Consider the following 20,891-nt stretch of genomic DNA (forward strand, 5'->3'; position numbering starts at 1 on the left):
GAATTGGCACATGCATAACTTTTGTATGTTTGCATTAAGTCATTAATTAATTGAAAAGGTACTTATAGTTTCCTAGGTAATCATTTAAGCCTCTGGTTCCGCTCCGGGTTGCGGAACTGCAGCAGTGTGACCAGACAGCGGGCAGCTCGAAACTAGTTCGCTGTTTACGAACGACAATAAACGGAGACCAAAACAATTACGGAGGACAAGCACAAAGCGGACGTGAGAAATCTGTGAAAATTTTTATAAATCGCGTGTGTGGGCGCTTCAAAAATGGTGCTGCGATCGGGGATCATAATTCCGTTTCAGTTTCGCGACACGAAAAAGCTGCTGATGATCGGGGTGCCCGAGGAGAACCGCAACCTAAACATATGGGACCTGAAGAACGTGGGTAAGCAGTGGTGGAAATTGGCAGGGGGTGGAGGTGGAGGCCAAAAACACGGAGCCCCCAAGCGATTAGGTTGCCAAGCATGAAATAAACCTAACAAATCCCACCCCACAGTGCGCGCCGCCTTCGGGATCTACAACTTCGAGTTCCGGAACAAGAAGATCGGCTTCAACATCCCGGACGAGCTGCTGCTGCACTATCTGGCCCAGAGGCACGATCTCACCAACTTCGTTATAGAGATCAGTCAAGGTAAATAGCGTTTAAGTTACGGCTAAGCCGCGTTTCAATTAGCGTTTAAGCGTTCGAGTGACTGCGGGCAACCCAAAGTCGCGGAGTCGCGGTGACGCGGAGTTCCGGAGTTACGGAGTCCGGTCTTGTTTGTAGATCAGTTGTGTTTATGTAGACGCTGCGTGCGCTTCGCTTGTAAGTCTCTGCGATTGCCATCTGTAATAAAACCCAAATTGTAAAATGCTCCCTCTTGCAGCTCTGGACGATGGCCACGCCAAGGAGCTGCTCTCCTACGAGCCCTCCTGCTCGATGGCGGTCCTGAAGCACCACGCCCATCCGCACCAGCACCACGTGCCACTGCCACAGCGTTCCAATGAAAGTGCCTCGCACCACGCCCACGAATATGTGCCTGGCTCCCAGCCCTCCTCTCCGGCCCTAGGAATGAGCTCTGAGGCTGTGGATTCGCCACTGGACCAGCAGGGCAACAACTCGGTGTCGGAACCAACGGACAGTTCCCACAAACTTCGCCTGGGTCAGGCTTACTCGGAACGGACGCCAGAATCGATGACCCAAGCTATTGACCCGATGGATATAATACCCAAGTCAGAGTCCGAATCGGAGGTGGAGCGTCTGCAGCGGGCCTCTAGATTCCTGGCGCGCCAGGAACAGCACCAAGCCCAGCAGCAACAGCATCAGCAACAGCTGCTGCCGGGTCAGCAGATCTTCCCCAGCTACACGCATCCTTTGCCGCCAATGAATGCACCAAATGCCTCCCAACAGTCGCCTTACACGCCGGGTCTAATGAGTCGCTTTAGAAGTGAGAGAAGTCCTTGCACCACTCTGAAATCCGAACTTAATCCTTTAAAATTCTCTTCAAGAACGCGGCGAACGCATGTCCAAGGACCAAAAGGAGCTGTACGTTAAGTTTTTCGAAGACAATCCCTGCATGCTCTCAAACCATCGCCGGCATGATGGCCTCACCGAACCCCTGTGGGCCAAACTGGCCCACATGTTGAACAGTGTTCCCCAAGGAGCCGTCAAGAACGTGGAGGACTGGAAGCAAACCTTTGACGCCTGGCGGTACCGCATCTTCATGTACACACGCTACAACTCCAAGCTGAGCATGTCGGAAACGACCGATCCTAAGAACTTCAAACCCCTGACAGCTACCGACCAGAAGGCGTATGCCATGTGGACCAGCCACAAGCACATAGCGCCGCAGGACTACGAAAAGATGGACATGTTCGTGCCGTTGGACGAAGCCACCACGGCAACTAACAGCTACGACTACTAGATCGGGATCAAAGTGCAAAAAATGAAACTGTTAATGTGTACTTTAACTAGTGCTAAGAAATACAATACTTTTTAAGAGAAAGAAACCGCGTTTTTTATGTTGAATTAGATTAGTCATAAAATATGTAATTCAAAATTATATCTTCTAAATACTAAATACCATACTTATTTATTTCAGTCTACGATGTCGCCCTGGACAACTATGTGCTGAATCGCCAGTGCAGCTGTGCGAACCAGAAAATGCTCAACGATTCGCCAACGCCCGAGGAGCCCACCAATTTGTGCCAGCCCAGCAATGTGCTGGAGGCCGCGCCCACTCCGCTCATGGCTCTGCCACCCTGCGAGGACGAGGATCACGAGCCCGAGCATGAGCATGAGCACGAGGAGAGCATGAAGTACCGGATTGATAAAGCCAGTAGTGGAGCTGCCTCCGCGGAGTTGGGCATGCCCGCCTACGAGGCCTGCTCGCCCAAGATGGACTACGATACGCAGGACGAGCTGCCGGACTCGCCGCACTCGCAGCCGCTACCACCACCGCCTTTTCCTTTGCCCGCGGCTCTGCCGCTGCCACCGCCGCCCACCTCGCATCACCAACATCTGCAACAGCAGCAGCTGCAGCAACACGAGGTGAGTTTGTCCACTTCTGGCATATGTGACGATTTTGTGATATATATAGTTTGGACCTGCCGCATTATTATTTTAGGAGCGCATCCAGCAGGAGTACATTATCCAGCAGCAGCAGCAGCATCAACACCTGCAGCAGCAACATCACCTGGCTCTCCTACAGCAGCAGCAGGAGCAACAGCAACAGATTCAGCAGCAGCAGGGAGTCAACATGGCCATGGGCACTACTACGACAAACAACATTCGACGTAAGTGACTCCATATGAAAAAGTACAAACAAAATAAAGAAAACACTATCAAATCTAATTTTAAACATCAATAAAATTTATGAGATGTACATATATTACTCTTGTGGTGATATAAACATTTTACTACGCCGATCAGGTCTTGGAAATGTATTTAGCTTGTCCGAACTAACAAAACACATTCCAGATATTATCTTTAGATGACTTCACCCTCCTGTATACTTCTTCCATTTATTGCCCACTTGTGGCATTGTTCCGATGTATTGCCAGAAAAATTTAAAATGTATTTTAATAAAATAATTGCGGTTTTCCATTAAGGCTCCAATCGCGATGTCCATAAACAAAGCACTGCAATATGATCAGGTGCATATTATTTGCATTAATTTGACCGTAAATACATGTATTTGAATGTTTAAATAATAATTTGGCTGATTGCGGAACAATGGTGTTAATGAGTGCAACTGTTTCTCGCCCGCAGAGCGCAAGGAGCGGATGTCCAAGCGGCAGAAGGAGCTGTACGTGCACTTCCTGCAGCAGCACCAGTTCATCAACGACCACCGCCGCAACGATCCCGTACTGGACCCCTACTGGCTGAAGCTGGCCAACCTGCTGAACGCCGTGCCGCAGGGCGCCGTGAAGCACGTGACCGAGTGGAAGCAGACCTTCGACAACTGGCGATACCGCATCTTCCTCTACGCGCGCTACAACTCCAAGCTGCAGGACGAGGAGGCCCAGAATCCACGAAACTTCAAACCGCTGACCCGGACCGACAAGCAGGCCTACATCATGTGGATACGGAACCCGGACACCGCGCCGCCCGACCTGGACAAGATGCGCAACGTCTTCTGCAACCTGGAAGAGACGGCGGTGCAGCAGGAGTAGTGGGCCATTCGTCGTAGCTGTAACATTTCAAATCTTCTTTGTCACCTTTTCAATGGTTTTTATCGTGTTAGTCGTGCGTATGTGTGTCGCTGTTTTTCCTGTTTTGGGAATGCATTTTCCTTTTAGCTTGTTGTCATTGTTATGCCTTTTTGAATATTAAATATGTGTTTTTTTGAATGAATCGCTAATTTTAGTCGCTAAATATGCGCGCCTACTATATTTACACTCTGGCCAAGCAGGTCGTTTGCCCGAGCTGCTGTTTTGCATATGCTGTGGCCACAATGAACCCTAATGCTGAACAGGTTATGGAATCAATAACAATAAGTGCGTGGACTTGCTCAGCTCAGCGCGCAGTTCTGGCAAGGATATCGAATTCGACCACGACGTCTTGGCCTTGAAGGCGTTGATCTGAGTGGCTCCATGACAAACTCCTTTCAGAACCAGCTCCACTCGTATGACTCCGTATCTCCATCTAGACATCCACGCCCACGTCCATTTCGTCTACCAGTGCTGATTAATTTGCTGCCCGCGGCGGTACAGCATCCATCCAGCGGGGCCTGTTGTACTTGTCGCTAATCCGCGGCCATTAATTATTCGTTCAATCATGTTCGATACGCCCGATGCCGCCGTTCAATCGACACTTGGCAGCTTGGTGGGGATTATTTTTATTGTCAAATCCCGATAATAATTCCTTCTTTTGCCGATCTGCGAATTAGTTCCAGTGTTTCTTGAACCTGAACCTGAAATGCCAACTGCAACTGAAAAAGGGAGCCCCAGCGATTAGCATATTGTTAATTAAAAAGAAATTGTTTCGGTTCGGTTCGATTCGTTTCGGCATTGGTATGGGTATTGGGTTTATTCTTCTGATTAAATGGCAATTTATCATAAATTATTACACTTAATTGTGTGCAATTGCAAAGTGCAAGTGCTGCGGGACCATTAGAAATCTTGTTTTATGGCCGGCAGAAATGTGTTACATAAACAACTAACTTAAATGAGCGTATCAGCTCGGGCGACATTACAAATGACTGGTAATCGCGGGGTCTCCCCTCCCAGAGACCCTGCATCGCCTTTTGTCTTCTGTCTGTTATCTGCGTGGCTGCCAATTGCCAATCCTAATAAAGATAAATGAACCCGCACTCATTCCAACCGATCCACTTCGATCCGCTCCGTTCCGAAGGCATTGAGTTGGGTTATTGGCTGTGACTTTTGCGGCCGATTGCCCCCGAATCGGAGCTGGGTTCTGCCATATGGGTACATGTGAAATAAAGTATATATGCTGATTTTTGGTAAAACATCTCCATGGATTATATGATATTGGAATGAAATATTCTTGCATTATATCATTCATCACTTAACTCTTATAGTTATATTTGTGTACATACATCTATTATAAAGTTGTATCCAATATCCAACAGTATTTATTCCCAGTGCTGTTTATATCTGCCGCGTCAGTCAGGCGTTCAATATCAATATTTCAGCATTCAGCGTTTGCATTCGAGAATTCGTGGGTTGACATCTAGGTGGCATTCGTTAGATGTGCCCGGGTATGAATTATGACAGGTGGGGGAAAACAATGCGAAGCCTGATGGCTGGTGGTTGGTGGCTTGTGGCTCATGTTTAATTCATCTGTAACTGCATATGGGGCACAGGGTAACCGGGTAGCTGTTCGCAGATCGGTGGTCGATAGTCGTTGACAGATTAATTCGAAGTTGCGAGTCCAGAAACCAGAAATGTGAGCCGTGTCGGTAGAACTGGGTGGAGTTGGGCAGGGCCAGCACATAGCGATAAGGCTTCGTTTCCTAACCCAGTTTCCGCCGACTAATCCACTCCAATCCCAATCCCAATCCAATCCCGCAAAGCTATTGGAAAATTACCATGTATCAACCGCTCGCTTGCAATGGTAATTTATCAAAATTAAAATTATCACATCAGATTAGTGCGCCTAGCAAAATTCTCCCACACTCTCACCACAAAAAATAAAATACTTGCAAAAGACCAGCAGCAGTTAAGTCCCGAAAATACAGCGAACAAAAACTAAAACTTCATCAGATCAATCATAAAGACATAAAAAATGCTGTAAAAACGATAAAAACACCATAAAAGCGATAATAATCTTTTGAAAGACCTGTTTTGCCCAGCAATGATCAGCGCAGACCAAAGACAGTTCCACAGCCCAACAACCACCATCACCAAGCAGGCATACAGTGAGGGAAAAATATAAGCAAACTATATATAATATACATGAACATAAGGCAGAGGTAACGTTTTCGAAATGGTGCGGAAGAACATATCACATATGACAATTAGATAAGTTATAGTAACCCCCTAAATTCGAATCCCATTAAGAGCGCCCAATTTCTTTCTGTGCACTTTACCATATCACACCGAAGGCAACTTGTCAGACCAAAGTGATCTTAACAGACATTTCTGTTGATTTACTATTCGAACTTAAGCACACAGACACACACATAATTGGAAAAACTTGTGTATGCTAATCGATAGGCAAACTGATTGATATGGCTTTTTAATTGCATTTACAATTTACAATTTAATTGACCTGTACTATCTTGCCGCAAAAGCCAGAGCCGAATTTGCAGTCTCCCAGAATCAGTTTGCATAATTTTATGTCTTAATGAGGAAACCGATCCTCCATTAAGCGAAACATTGTGAACCCATAAAATGAAATGAAATTAAATAAATGCGAACACAGCCGTATTTTGCATTGACATAAGGCGAGCGATAATTATACGAAGTGTTGTCTGGGGCTCATTAACTTGGCCAGTCAATAAAATCAAACTCGGCTGACATCCAATCAAAGTGATGGGGACAACCACTTCGTGGTGGGGGCTTTCAAGTGTTTAATGAAAGAAATTAAAATACGCCAGCCTTCAGCTCATGCGTAAAGAGCTCAGCCGCCTCCGACTATTTATCATGCTGTATCCAATTTCAATGTCGCTCACGTAATCGCTCTCCGTAGTGTCACACTCCATTGTGGTTCAGTGTGTGTTATCAGCAGGTGATTTGTTGAAGGAGGTCATGGATGCCAACACACAAGTAGGCCTACAACTAGGTAAAGTCGCTTCCAAAGTCGAGTGTGTACAGAGTTCCTAAGGGATTTAATGCACTTTCAAATCACAATGACAATATCAGCATCTTTAATGTGTCCATAAAAATCATTTTGATTTTATCACTTTAACAAAAATAAATGTATTGTATTTTTAATTATAATTAAATTAAACATTCAGAATTCGTAAACAAATCAAGTCGATCTGATGAATGAAATTAGCATTACTAAATTCATTAAATATTTCTAAGTTAAACAAGTCATTAATAATTTATTGATGATGTATTACGAACAGCAAAATATTTGTTCAGCTGAATTACAAGCGAGATGTTCGGTAATTAAAATGAAAAACGGAAGCGAAATAAATTAGCTGGCTTTATTTATTGGCATATGTCGGAATATTTAATTATGCTCCAGTTCAAATCAGAAATATATTGGAGTTGAACATATTATTCCAAGCCCACACCAACGTTAATAGTTTACACAATTCTCAAAAGTAATCCTAGTTTAAGAAAATATTTGCCTAGATGAATTGCAAAATCATGAGTCTGTCCACATACCATTCATAGCTAATTTAAATTAGCAGAGTCGAGTCACATATCTATTTGTTCTTAAACGTTTAAAGTTAAAAAGCAGTAGTACCAAGTAACCGATTGAATATATTTATTTTTGTATCCCCAGCTTGGCAACATGTTTTTTAGAATTTAATACCGGAAACGGCCCTAGCAACATGTTGCTTGGGCCACATATGAAAATGAAAACTGGCTAGCAAAAACGAAAAGGCAAAAAGCGTTGAAAAACACGCCTGAAAATAGAAAACAAAGCGAAAAGCAGCCGAGTTGGAGTTCGGGCTCGGCTTTGCGAGTTCGGGCCTGGCTCGAAGCCGTCTGGCTGATTCGCAAGCCAGCTGATGACCAGCGGAGGCCGACAAATCGGGAGACGGAGACTTTGTGCTGATGCTACCACATTCGCTGCTTTCAGTGTGGCCCGTGTCTTCAATGAGTTTTGTCATGCTTTAGCGCAGAAACAGCGGTTCGATATCGAGATACCCACAGCAGATAAACAGTATAATATACTATATCCTTCAGTTACCAGCAGCGGCAAAGTATGTGCAGTGTCATCTGATGAATGCTAAATATAAACGTGTGTTGTGAAATTCTGACCAAGTGCAAGAAACCAAGAAACCAAGAAACGTAAAAGTAAAAATAAACGTAAACATAAAAGGATCGTTAAGATCAGCGACAGAAACAAAAGACTCAGGCAACGAACTTGCGTGCTGCAATGCAGACAATTTATAGCCTGCAGGCTGCGCAGCTGCTGTCGCAGGCGTGTTAAATTTATGCAAATAAATAAATCAATTCCACAAAGATAAATAAAATTGAAGGCGTTCCGCCGTTTTGCACGCACCAAACACTTTAAGGCATTTGTCAAAATAGCCAAAAAAAAAGCAAGAAAATATGCAAAAGCAATCTAAAGAAAAATCTGTTTCCCGAGCTGCCATAAATTAAACCTCGCCCATGACTTTTCTCCCAAGCTAAACTCAATAAACTAAATAAAATAAAAAAAAATAAAAGGAAGGGAAAAAGTTAAAAACGCTTTTGGCCTCTTTAAATGCAACAACTTGAAAATGAGTTTTGAACAGGCAGCAAATTATTATTGTTATTATCACGGGCAGCCAACTGACATTTAGTTTTGCTTTATCTCCGTATAGTTTTTGCGTTTAATGTGCCGGAAATGTTTTCTGCTTTTCTCAGACTCCGCGGCGGATAATTGTGGGTACTTGAAGTTGGGTGTTGCCAATGATTATAAAACCTTGTTAATTTGCGCAAATTGGTTTTGCATTTTTCAAGACCAGACGCAGCATCTTCTCCGACTAGTTTGTCGGCTCTATAAAAGTTAAATGTTTAATTTATGCACATATCACGGTTCCTTAAATTGGCCGCAGAGCAAACAACTAAGGTCACCTGATCGGCGGGCTCATTACAACTCGGAACGGGTTTTGGGCCAGCCAGAGATTCTACCGTATCGCCGAGCTGGTGACCTCCAGTGCCTCCAGTTTTGACGCCTAAAATCTTGGAGTCCGGCTAAACATAGTCACGTTTCGACTGTTAGCCGTGACATGGGCCGGCGTTTGTTTTTGGCCGGACAGTGCATACTGGCACGCCTTCTTCCTCGGATATTTACGATCGCAAATAGCTGGGACTTGGACGGCACTTAAAATGCGTGGCATGTGGCTCGTATTCGGGCAAACTTTGCGACACTTTGTGGCCAAAAAGGCTGAGAGCCGCCACCACACGCCAAGCCAAAGGCAATTGAAAATTAACCGTACCTAAGATTTTCAAGAAAATGGTAAATGGTCATTTGGTCATTTGAATTGGTTCCAACGCTTACGCATGCGCCACGAATCGTGCGCTACTCCCCCTCGGATTGAAACACATACCCTCTTATCAGGGCGGCCATGTGTGGAACGAATCTCGATTTTGATCTCGATCTCGATCTCCGCCAGAAAGGCAAATGTTGCCACGGACACTGGTAATTGAGACGCCAAAAGTCAGCGTCATCGCGAACACAATCACCGCCAAAAGTAACCGCTCACTAGGGTCCAACTAAGTGTGGCGATTGCGTAATGAGCGCGGCCCATTCCATTTGATATTTTTACCTTAAATCTGATTTGATATTGTCCCACACGGCATTCGATATGCCAGACTCGTCTACAATTACTATATACCCGGGTGTATATAGGCAGCAGTCGACTGTCGTTAATGGAGGTGACTTCTGATTTCTGATTTCTGACTGAGAGGCTGACCAGTTGATCGCCTTAAATTAATAACAAATCTGCTTGTGGAGGACGGTGGAGCAACTTTCCGTGCTCAAAAGGTTATGCAAAAACTTCAAGTGCAACTCCAGTGACTGTAGTAAAAATCGAACAAATTGGATATTTTATATATTATACATTAAATGCAACATATTATTTGGTGTAGTGACAAACTAGAGATATACCCTTCAGTAATTCAACTAATATATTTGCAGTTAAGCGACTTAGAAGTTTCGGGTTTCATTCGACCATACACAATCGACACAAAATGGTAAGTACCAGTATACTCATGCATTGTTAATTTCCGCTGCGTAATTGGGTTTAAACACGTGTATCTCGCCATTCTATTGACTCGTGTTGTTTGGGGGTAATCAATGCAGGTATTTATGCATTTCTCGACTTCTGTGTTTGCTCTCACATAATTTTTGGAATAATTAAGCCGCAAGCACGATCGCCCAACGAAATTGACACACACTCCCAGCAACTGCATAAATTTCGCATCAACGCATGAGCATTCCGATCCCAGGCATTCGTGTCATTGGACCTTACCTTATGAGATGGGAAATATAAATATATTTAATTCGAATATAAAAATGCTCGGGTTATTTTTAAGAGGAAATAAGAGTTCAGCACGAACATTCCTTTAACATAACTAAGCAATGATGAATTATTTTGGGCTTTTGAAAACATTGAAACTTCCTTTATACTTGGTAATTATATATTTCTGAGAACATAGAACTTAAAAACTTGTGACAGCGTTTTGTTCAATATGAAATCATAATTCATAATTCCCATAATCTCGGTTGCAGCCTCAAGGGCAAAAAGCACAGAAACCACTCTTTCTGCACACAGAAATTGCAGTTGACAAAGGCATTGACCCACAATGGGCCATGTGAGTGCGGTTGAATGTCGATTCGAGTGATTCTCATTCACTTCGTACGCATTGTTTTGTGGCAAGTTCGTTTTGGGACTCATGTTTGTACATTTATTGAGCAGCGAGCTGATGTCTCACCGGAAATGAAAACGCTCTGCGCTGCTCGGAGTGAAATCAGCGTCATTAATTGTCAAAATACGTCGGGCAAAAACAATATTTGTGCAACATCATTTAAGTAATTAACGTGTTCGATTATTTTTATAATTCTGTTTTTGGCAATTTGCCACAGACAAAGAGCCCGCAGCTGAGCATAATTATATTAATATGCAATTTGTTAATTTAAATGACTTCCTTAAGCGAAATGGAGATGCGTTCACGTTCACAGCTGTTGCGCGATCTTGGAATTATAAATTAAATATCATATTACGTTTTTCTTTCGACACTCGATCGGACTGGGCAGGCTATCAGTCAGCTAGCATTTTACATTGTGATTCAGATTATGGGTTATGGGATTGACAAATAAAAACAGTATGCACGCCCTAATGCTGATTTTATGCAGCATGCAAACAAAGCACAAATTATACAAATTATCGGCCGATTTCGGTTTGTTTACAAAACAATCAAATGCTACTTTGGCCACGCTTCGAAATCATTTTCAACGCTAACGGTAGCACATTGACCTCCTGAACACACAGCCAAACCATTGTCTTGACCACCGGGCTATTGTTTTGCCTGGAATTGATTTAACTCAGTTCGATTCGTTTCGTTTCGATTTATTTATTTTTCCATTTTCACAACATTCCTGGCCAAAAGTTCAAGACACTTAACCGCCTGACAGGCATTAACTTTTGGGTTCGTAACCGTTGATTAGGCGTCTTGACTTGCTGTTGCGTTGAGATTTATGATTAGCGCCCAGCTTAGTCGGACTAAAAATCGAGAAAACCAAAAAAAAAAAAAAGAAGGAAAAAACGAGACGCATTAAGTGCCCTACTCAAAATGCAAGTTATTACGTCTCGAAGGTTTTTTGTTCGGTCTTTACGAGTTTTTCCATTTTTCTTTGCGAAACCCAACCGCCCAAAATGCCAGAAATTCAATGAGCTCCTGCTATCGCGATGAAGTCAATCAGCTGGCCAGCGAAAAAGCCAGAAAACGCGAACTGCCAAAAATGTGGAGCCCTCGAGCATTCCCTGGGACATATTTACGATGATGCAGATCTCTGGCCCACAAAATCTGGCAGCCACTTCGGAATGTCCAAAATGAATGACTTGGCTGAAACGTTTGGGGAGATCTCCCAGTGATACCATTGTCCAAATGGGCAATACCTTTGGGTTGAACGAACTTTAGCATTCTCTGGTCCAATATAAAGTTACAAATGGTCTCACAAGTGTGCCAAATAAGATTGATCATATTACCTTAACTAATGTTATTCCTCAACAAAAGTTTTAATAGCCCAATACAGAGAAAAGATTGCATTTGAAATATAACAAGCTTAAGTGAATGCTCAAATTAAAAATCCAATTAAAACTGTTATGACACGTATGTGGATCATTGAGATACCTCCTTGAAAATCTTCGAATCTAGTTCAGAAGCCATGTCTATCCGAGTATCAAATGTATTGCGCAACTTTCGAGATTCAGCTTCTGTAAATGCTTCTCGAGTCACTTATCGAGTTTATTTGCGATCAAAGTACGAGTATTTAATTTGCCCATTTTTCGTGTTAATTAAAAGCCGACCACGCCCCTTGCATGTTGGGTGAAATCAGCATCAGCAAATACAGCATCTCAGTACAGAACGTGGAAAAAGGTCAAGTTTGCTGTGCTCCGTCAGTTTGGCTGGGAACAAATCCGATGGAGAACAATGCCTGTTGTGCAAATAGAATCCACCTACGCACCATGGCCAGGCTTGAAGTTGAAGAGAAAAACAAGAAATTTACTTATGAAAAGAACTGAAATTTCATTAACCCCATTGAGCAGGTTAAAAATGCGCAATTTGGCAGCGTAATTGAAATCAACATGATGTCTACTTATTTATTAATATTTTTTCTGTTTGCGCGGCTGATTGACTCCCACGTCTGGTTTGCTTATAAATTTGGTTATGCGAATCATTTTTTTGGCCATCGATTATTGTTTATTATTCTTTTGTTATGGATATGGACTTGACTTGGGCTGAACTTCTCTGAAATCTGATGCCTGAAATAGCATGGGAACATTGTGGCAATTAATCAAAGTGCATAATCATCTTGCTTTTATTGCCGTCTATTTGTTTGCCTGGGAAAGTATGCAAATTAAGAGATTTCACTAATGCGAAATATTTGTTTTTGGCAAGGGAAACTTAATTTTAGAAGGGAGAGAAAGCTTCGCAGATATTCTCTTGCCCATATTAAATGTGTCGATTCCTAAGCGCTCTTCAAACCACTTCAAAATCACTCAGCCTCTTGATTTTGTAAACCGATACTAGACATTCTATATTTCGAAACCAGAAACACTCGGCGAAGGAGCCTCCAAATCCGATCGATAATGCGTCTGGCAGGCACCTTCACCGAAACCAAGACAAATCGATGCCAATCACCCATCATAACTCAAGACACATCTGCCACCGAACAGACAGATCAAAAAGCTCGTGTGCCGGTCTCCTAGCACAAGGTTATGGCGAAATATCGCCTGAGTTGAGCACAGAAAATAAACAATTTACTTAAAAATATATTTATGTATGTATAGTTAAAGTACAAAATAACTTATTTTTTAAAGGGGTATAAAAATTCTAATAAAAGTTCCTGAAAGTGGCTTTAAAATCTATATCTAATGTTTATCAAGTTAATATGTAATAACTTAAAGTCTATTATAAAGTAAAGAACTGCATGATTTCAAATCAGAATTATAGAGTAGTAAGTATTTTCTCGCTGTGCACACTTCTGACTGATGAGGAAGCTTGAATCGAATATTGTTTTCGGTACTTCACCTCCATTTGCCTTTTGCACACCCGGTACATTGTGAATGCTGTGTAGCAATGCACTGAAAACCGAATCTAATGGCAGCCAGACAAAATAACAAAATAAGTCGACCAAATGCTTATAAGCTGGCAGAAACATTTAAATGGAAACGAGTTTGGGAGCTTGTGACAAACGAGCGCAGCCAAAAAGTAAAACGAAACTCTAACCACGAAATAATGATTTGGCGTCAAAGAGCCATGTTCAAATTTAACGCTACCTAGCCTCCTAAATGCGCTTTTCGGCTCTTTTGGGGGGTTTCAATGGGCTGCTGTTCGTTCTGCGATTTATCAAGGTTACTTTGCTTAATTGATGGATGGTTAGGCACTGCCATTGCACTGAACAATCGACAATTTGCCGGGCCTTGAACCTCCACTCGCCTCTCCTCTCCACTCCACTCATACAAGACAATCCAATCCGATCTGATGAAGATGGATTTGTATCTGGAAGAACGACAAGTCGACAACTTCAACTAGAACTGAAACTGAAACCGAAACCGAAACTGAATCTCATTCCGAACCTGAATCGGAGGCTAGGCCCGTGCTTAATATGCAAATGAGAGCGCGTTGTAAAAAATGCTGGGGCTAATTACGTGACACGCTTCGCCTGTTCGACATCGGGCAGATGAAGTCATTCTTAAGTCCTCTATTTATGATTCTCGACTTGGAGTGAAGGTCACTTGGACGCTCGGCCACTTGGCTACTTAAGCACTTGGCCACTGTAGTTGGACCCAGTTCAGTGATCTGCCGGATGTCTTCTCTCGTTCTGCACCAGAAGCCATTAAGATGTAAATTTAATGATCACCTACGGCGCGATATCTGGCAGCCAGATTTATGGATGATATTTTCACGCCAACGGTGGGTGGATAACACCCACCTCGCACCGATTGATAAAGTACTATAACTGATCTCATCTGGCATTTCCAGCTTGTTGGGAATAATAGTGGTACTAAGTGCTTTTAGCGGATGTTACTTACTCGCTATGACTAAGCCAAGTTTATGCTTGGAAAACCCTACACGAGGAATAGCTATTGTGGGGATCAACTAGTTTCGAGTCATTTAATTATGGGGCTAGCACGAATAAAGAATAAGATCTCATAGACTAAGCTCCTAAGAGAAAAGGATGTTAGTTGGGGGAAGTGACTAGGCAAAGTTTACGCTTCGAAAATCTAGCAAATCTATTAATCGAAGTTTGTGTGGGCATTAATATAAGTTAGTAACGAGGAAGTTGAACGAAAAATGTTAAATGCCTTTTTGTACAATCGTAAACGTTTTGTTTGTTTCATTATGTAAAGCGCCTATTTCGCTTCACTCCGTGGGACCATCATTTTGTAATAAATTATCATCTTATTTCGTTAATCGACTTCCAATCGTGATCGCTTGATTATCTTCTCATGACCTTTTCAAAATCTGAATAACAGGCAGAAGAGCATAATTGATTGTGTGACTTGATAGCATTGCCATAACTGGAGTAATCCGCTCAAGATCTCTTTTTTTTTTTTTTGAAGACAGTTGATTGTGTGCCACCCATCGCCTTGTGAATCTTTTGAATTCACATTGATTGATGAATGATCTGTGCTTTCACATCTCTCCTTTGCTTTCATTAATCGGACTTCGGTAATTGTGCATGTACAGTGGCTATATCATTGACTTACTTTCATCACCCACTCTTGACACGATTTCCAGACTTAGGGAATAACCATTTATCATTATTGTTTTCGGGGCTTTCGCCTCACGCCCGCATTGCAAAAAGTGCAATTCACAAATGGTAACTGGAAAACATATGGACCGTATTCATAATTAAGCTGCAATGTTTCGGCCCGCACGAAGCACTAACACTGAAAAAGCAGGCATATCTAACTACTCATGAGGGGTACCCCCATAAGCCGATATAAATTATTTCAATTAGGGCGTTTAAAAAATGATTATGGCATACTTATTATCGAATTACAATTTGAACGCGCCAAATGCAAGCGTTAAACTTTGTTTCGCCTTTTCGATAATGTTGTGTAATAAAAGAGATTTACAATAACTATAAGAAACCGAGATCACAAACGATTTATCTATTGCAGCCGAATAAGCCACTATAGCGAGACTAAGCCACAGTCAGCTGGCTAAGGAGGCTTTTCTTTTATTTTGGCCACATTAAATTAAATCTAAGCTTGACCCAAAAAAACATAAGCACGAGCTGCCTCGTTTTTTTTTTTTTTGGCTGCACAAATTTCGCAAAATATTTTGTCTAAGCACTTAATTTCAGGCTGGAACAAAGCGCGCTGCACACCAAACACACCAAACACCAAACTGCAGCCCAAGTCAGCATGATAATAAATGATTATTTTCGGTCTAAACTGCGTTAATCAAAGATAATGATAATGCGGTGCAGTGCCGGGCGTGTGGAGCGGCGTTTACTTAGCCTTTATTGATTGTTTTTAATTAGTGAGCAGAACCTCGGTACGCCTCATTACCATTACGAGTGCGATTACCAGATCAAGATCGCTTTGGATCGCAGAGGAGTGCCCGGTATTCGTAAATTCGTAAAACGGAGTTACGACCCAAAGGAGAGTCCCCATTACGCGAGGTTCATTCAACCGACTGCGCAGTTGCGAGCCATTAAGTGGCCAAGAATAGGACCGAGAACAGCCAGCAGCAATCTCAGATCTCTATGGTGTTTGCCATCCACCAACTGCGATCCACTCAAGTTCAGGGTCAGCGCTATTTTGTCTATTTTGTCTGTCGGAAGTGACACTGCCGGCAGGGCGCCCATTGTTACACAAATCCGAGTTTATGGCTTCTCATGCCGCCTAATAACAGGTCTTGTCAAACTGGAGCCATTAAAAGGTTTTCAAAACGGAGCAAAACGTGTTGAGATCTGGCTGAATCGAAATAGTTGTTCGCACCGCTTTGATTTCTGTCTCGGAATTATGCCTTTGAACACCATGATGGGGCAAACACCGAATAAAAACGATCGAATGAGACGTAAATGTCGCGAGATACATGTTTTATAAGGATAAACAGTACCCTACCCTATAAATTGGGTCTTAGTGTGAACTAATGCTAAGTCTTTAATAGCTTTTAAGTATTCATTTAACATACAAATCGGAGGATACACTTTAAAATCAGTCTGCAATGGAAAATTGTTTGACAGTAGCAATCATAGATCTTCTTATATAAACAAGATACCCGTAATTTGCTTTCTGGACTCGTTTCGCTTCACCTTATTTTTATGACAACCTCCACCAGTGATTTAGGATAGCAGGCAAAAACTTGGCATGTACGGAGCAGCTATCGTTAATGCTGGCCTTGATTTCTGCCTGTTTTTATGATTGCACAAAAGCGATGACAGCGCCGATCGGCGGACAGGTATTGCTGCAACCGGCGGCGGCTCATGCCAATATGCATTGTGCATAGCAAATAAGTGCTTGTCAATGCAAAATTGTCAATCAATTAGCCAAAACGGGGGATAGCCGAGCCCGCCGACAGCTTAACCGCTGCCTCTTCGGGGCAAGTGTTGTACATAATTGCTGGAATTAGCCACCTCACGATCCTGCATTGGGGTTATGTTGTTGTCAAACGTGCAATTTATGGACCAGCGATTGCACCCCGAAGAATTGCACAATAGGTCGAACTGTCACTCTGATATTATGACATCTCGGAGTTTGTTGGTTTAAAATTAAAATAATAAATTATGCAATTACATGGTAGGCTTAATAATAAACTCATCAGAAATTCTGGCTTAAAATAGTGCACTTTAAACGTAAAACTAGTTTACTAAGAACTACGAGCCACTCTATTGTGGCTGTGTACTTTTACAATTAGCTCACAATTAATCAATTGTATTGTCAATCATGGGAAAATGCTAAAAAACCGAAATAGATCGATTTGTAGTCGCGACAAGAATCCCAGCCCCTCAAATTGGTCAATAAAAGCGAACTCCGCTTTGTCCTGAGCCGAGCCATATGGTATCCATACATCAGCGTTATCGAATCCATTTTTGGCGTTTACTGTGCTGACAAATTTGTAGCCAGATGCCTATCCTCCCAGCCGGGCCATAACTCCATGCCGTGAGGTAACTAATGACCAAACTTGGCCTCAAAGGTTTAGCCCCGTATTATATTGCCGGCATGGCTTCGGATTTGGTTTGGGATTGGGATTGGGGTTGGGGTTGGGTGCGTTTGGCGGCTGTCTTGAGCTGGGGCACACACTTCCTCGAGGCTCATTAGTTAAGCAAACACTCGGCAATCAATGCGAAAGGCTGGGGGGAAAACAGATCTAACCATAAATAATGCCGCATTCTGCAGCGTTGTGCATTGTAATCGATTTGAGAATCGCATAAAAAGTGTCAAGCGACAGAGGGAATGGTTGAAAAAAACTTGAACTGAATGTAATTAATCAACAATAAATCTATTATTTGAGCGGGTAATTCAATTAACCCAACAAACAGTCGTCATACATATTTATGGGCAATTGCGATTCATAGGCCAAACATCTGAGCAAAGTGCAAGGCAATCAGCAAACAATAAAGTAAGTAATTTCTTTGAATATTCGATCGCCTTTTTTTTGTCAAACAAAAACTCAAGCACCTGCGGCAATTTAACACTTGACATTGTTTTATTAACAAGAGAAGTGGCGGCGAGGGGCATTTTCTTTATGTAATTATTGTTATTACATTCGAGTTATACACACTCGATTTCGATTTGAGTTCAAGTGCGAACTGTTTGTTTTGCCTCAAATTGAAATTGATTTGGCTGAGTCTGTGTCCAATTTGCCATGCGACTAAATAAAGCGATTTTAATTGATCATCGATTCGAGGTTGCGCCGATGATAAGGCAAAGCAGGTTTTATGACATTTGTTTTGAATCTCGAATCGGTTAATCTCGATCAGGTCGGTTCTAACTGATATCAGGCGCGGAATCGTGTACCAATTTGCCAAACACAACAATGCAAAGCACTTTCTGGCGAGGATTCCCACACTCATCCGACTCCAAACTCGTTTTCCAGCTCACTCCTTGCCTGCTGCTAGTCGCCACAGTCGCCAGTTTCAGCCTGCAGGCGCAGGCCATCCGGGTGGACTGGGGCACCAACACAGGACCAATAGCACCACCTCCGCCGCGCACCACTCCACAGCCACCGAGGAAGCCATACCGGGATCCAGCGCCCGTCTGGGAGGACCAGAGCGATGACGTACCCAACCCCAATCCCTATGTGTAAGTGCAAACGGGTTTCGCAGAGATCAGTAACCAGTAAAACTAGCTGCAAGGGTCAATCTGCCATTTGTATGAATTGTTTATATAAATAAATTGAATTCCTGATATTTTCGGATTTTCGCTTTCGGCCAGATGTAGAGAAAATAAATTGGCATCTGTGATATTATATTACACTTGAATATTTATAAGACTATCACACAACTTGCATTATTAATAGACTTGAGTTTCAAGATTTCAAGCAAACGCCAAAAAGGAACAGTTTTTAACAGCCCTTTTATTCAAATCTATTGAGCTTTTGAGCCAAACAATTACAAACAAGCTTTATTACTTAAATGATAATTAACGAATATTTAATATTACTATTTATTTAACTCAGCTTCGTTTTGCCACCGCCTTCGAGACCAAGAACATGGACGATTCCCGCCGGACCCTATGCGCCGCCCAACTACAACAACCTGCCGCCCAAGGGCAACAACTACGGCCAGCTGGCCAGCAACTCCTACAGCGGAGGAGTGACCTCCGTGCCGGGACTGGCCGCCCAGTATGTGCCCGGAGTGGGCATCAAGTATACGGCTATTGTGCCCGACAAGCTGCAGGGCAAATACAACGCAAAGACCAAGAAGTACAAGGCCTACGAGAAGGCCAAGTACGCGTACCCCTGGAACTATGTAAGGCAATACGAGAGTCGCAAGCGATATCAGCGCCTTTGAGCCGCCGATACCCGATATGCATTTAGAACTACCTATATATAATTGTACAAGAGATTAAAGCCAGACACCTCAGACACGAACCCCTGCTTTTGACACTGTAAATTGCAATGCCTTTCAGCCCGATCAAGTCAAACACCCCCGCATCGCAAACATGCCGCTCACTATCCCTTTCACAATCATCTTGCCCCATCCACATCCACATCCACGTCCACATCCACATTCATGTCCATGTCATAATCGCATGCATCATCTCGTTGCAGTTGCAGCAGTTGCCGGTGGAGGAGAAGGCCTTGGAATGGCAGGCGGAGCTCGAGAAGCGGCTCGACGAGGAGCAGGCGCAGTCGCGGTCTCAGGCTCTCAGTTCCTCCACGACAAGCACCACTTCCAGCACCTCAACAGCCACCATCACCTCCACCACCACCACACCGGCACCACTTCCATCTGCAGACAGCACCACAACTGCCGCATCGTCGACAACATCTACGAGCACGCAGCAGCCCACAACAATTGCCAATTACAAGCTGGCACACGAGAAGAGCGCCCATCTGAAGAAACACAACAAGCAGAAGAAGCTCCTCCAGCTGCACATGGAGCAGGAGAAGAAGGCGCTGAAGAAGCTGCAGCAGGAGCAAAACTCGTTGCAGACCAGTTGAGCGGGCGCGATCGACGGCTAGCTGCTGAAAAACAAGCAAACATTTAAGCGAACATTACCTTTAAGACTTGCCCACAATGTTGTAAATAACTATTAATAAAATTAAACATCCCATAATAAAACGTAATCGAAATTAAGAAACTTGGAGCTTAAGATGGGCAGCTATGTAGGACATAGTAATTGAAATTACCCATTTTACGAAGAATCAAAAGACTTAGGCAGCAAACTTTAACTGGGAAATTGTGTTAAACTGAGAAGACTTATAAAAGTAATTACTGGCGGGCAAAAACGGAACATAAAAGTAAATTAAGCCACATGATCGAAACTAAATACTGAGTAACTAGCAAATAACTGTAAACATTAAAAAAAATTATTTTCAAAAATCAAAAGACTTAGGCGACGAACTTGGCACTAATAAAACTATTTGGTAACCCAGCCATCGGTAAATAAAACTCTAAGTGAGAGTTAGTTAAACAAACGTAATTATGCAACGCCGCAAACAAAAGACTTAGGCGACGAACTTGACAGATGCATGTGAGATAACTTGGGAAAAAGTGGCTGCGCAAGATGAGAGGTGAAAAGTTAAAGGGAGGCATTTGAGAGGGTAATCCCGCTTACCCGAGGAGGATGGCGCCTAAATTGCCTTTTAATTGCTACAGGGGGTCAGCAAAAGGGCAAGCCGGACAAGGTGAGCTGTCAAACGGATTAACGGACCCACCACTGATTGGCGCTTTCTTGAACGACTTTTTGTAGCCGCAGGCACTCAAAACTGGGCACAAAAAGCAGTGCCAACAAAACATACGGCAATTAGCCGTTGCAATTAGCGGTGTCGTTGAACGGCGGCGGCTTCTGGGCCATCATTTAAGCTGATCAGTGATCACAGAGCGGCGTCTTAAGACCCTGACCACGGGACGTCAGCGGCAG

General features: G+C 43.1%; 2 protein-coding genes across 3 annotated transcripts; both read left to right on the plus strand.

Annotated features, from left to right (window-relative positions):
* The first annotated feature begins 167 nt into the window (after positions 1 to 167).
* Positions 168 to 3,862, plus strand: LOC6532453 (PAX-interacting protein 1). 2 transcript variants are annotated; one of them, XM_015193876.2, is made up of 5 exons: positions 168 to 391; positions 503 to 637; positions 2,088 to 2,536; positions 2,613 to 2,781; positions 3,257 to 3,862. In XM_015193876.2, the coding sequence occupies exons 1-5, from the start codon at positions 274 to 276 to the stop codon at positions 3,658 to 3,660; spliced, it is 1,275 nt and encodes a 424-aa protein (XP_015049362.1). In that variant the 5' UTR covers positions 168 to 273; the 3' UTR covers positions 3,661 to 3,862. The 2 variants fall into 2 exon arrangements, with proteins under 2 accessions (XP_015049362.1, XP_002093200.1); XM_002093164.4 differs by lacking the exons at positions 2,088 to 2,536; positions 2,613 to 2,781; positions 3,257 to 3,862 and adding exons at positions 873 to 1,433; positions 1,495 to 1,991 and having other exon boundaries at positions 169 to 391.
* Positions 3,863 to 7,680: 3,818 nt separating this feature from the next.
* On the plus strand, positions 7,681 to 20,104 carry LOC6532455 (uncharacterized protein YGR130C). Its single transcript, XM_015193878.2, has 5 exons — positions 7,681 to 7,832; positions 9,758 to 9,813; positions 18,400 to 18,605; positions 18,982 to 19,273; positions 19,576 to 20,104. Exons 2-5 carry the CDS (start codon positions 9,811 to 9,813, stop codon positions 19,966 to 19,968), a joined length of 894 nt encoding a protein of 297 aa, XP_015049364.1. The 5' UTR covers positions 7,681 to 7,832; positions 9,758 to 9,810; the 3' UTR covers positions 19,969 to 20,104.
* The last annotated feature ends 787 nt before the right edge of the window (positions 20,105 to 20,891 follow it).

This window comes from Drosophila yakuba, chromosome 3L (assembly GCF_016746365.2).
Source record: "Drosophila yakuba strain Tai18E2 chromosome 3L, Prin_Dyak_Tai18E2_2.1, whole genome shotgun sequence".
Taxonomy (NCBI): Eukaryota; Metazoa; Arthropoda; class Insecta; order Diptera; family Drosophilidae; genus Drosophila; species Drosophila yakuba.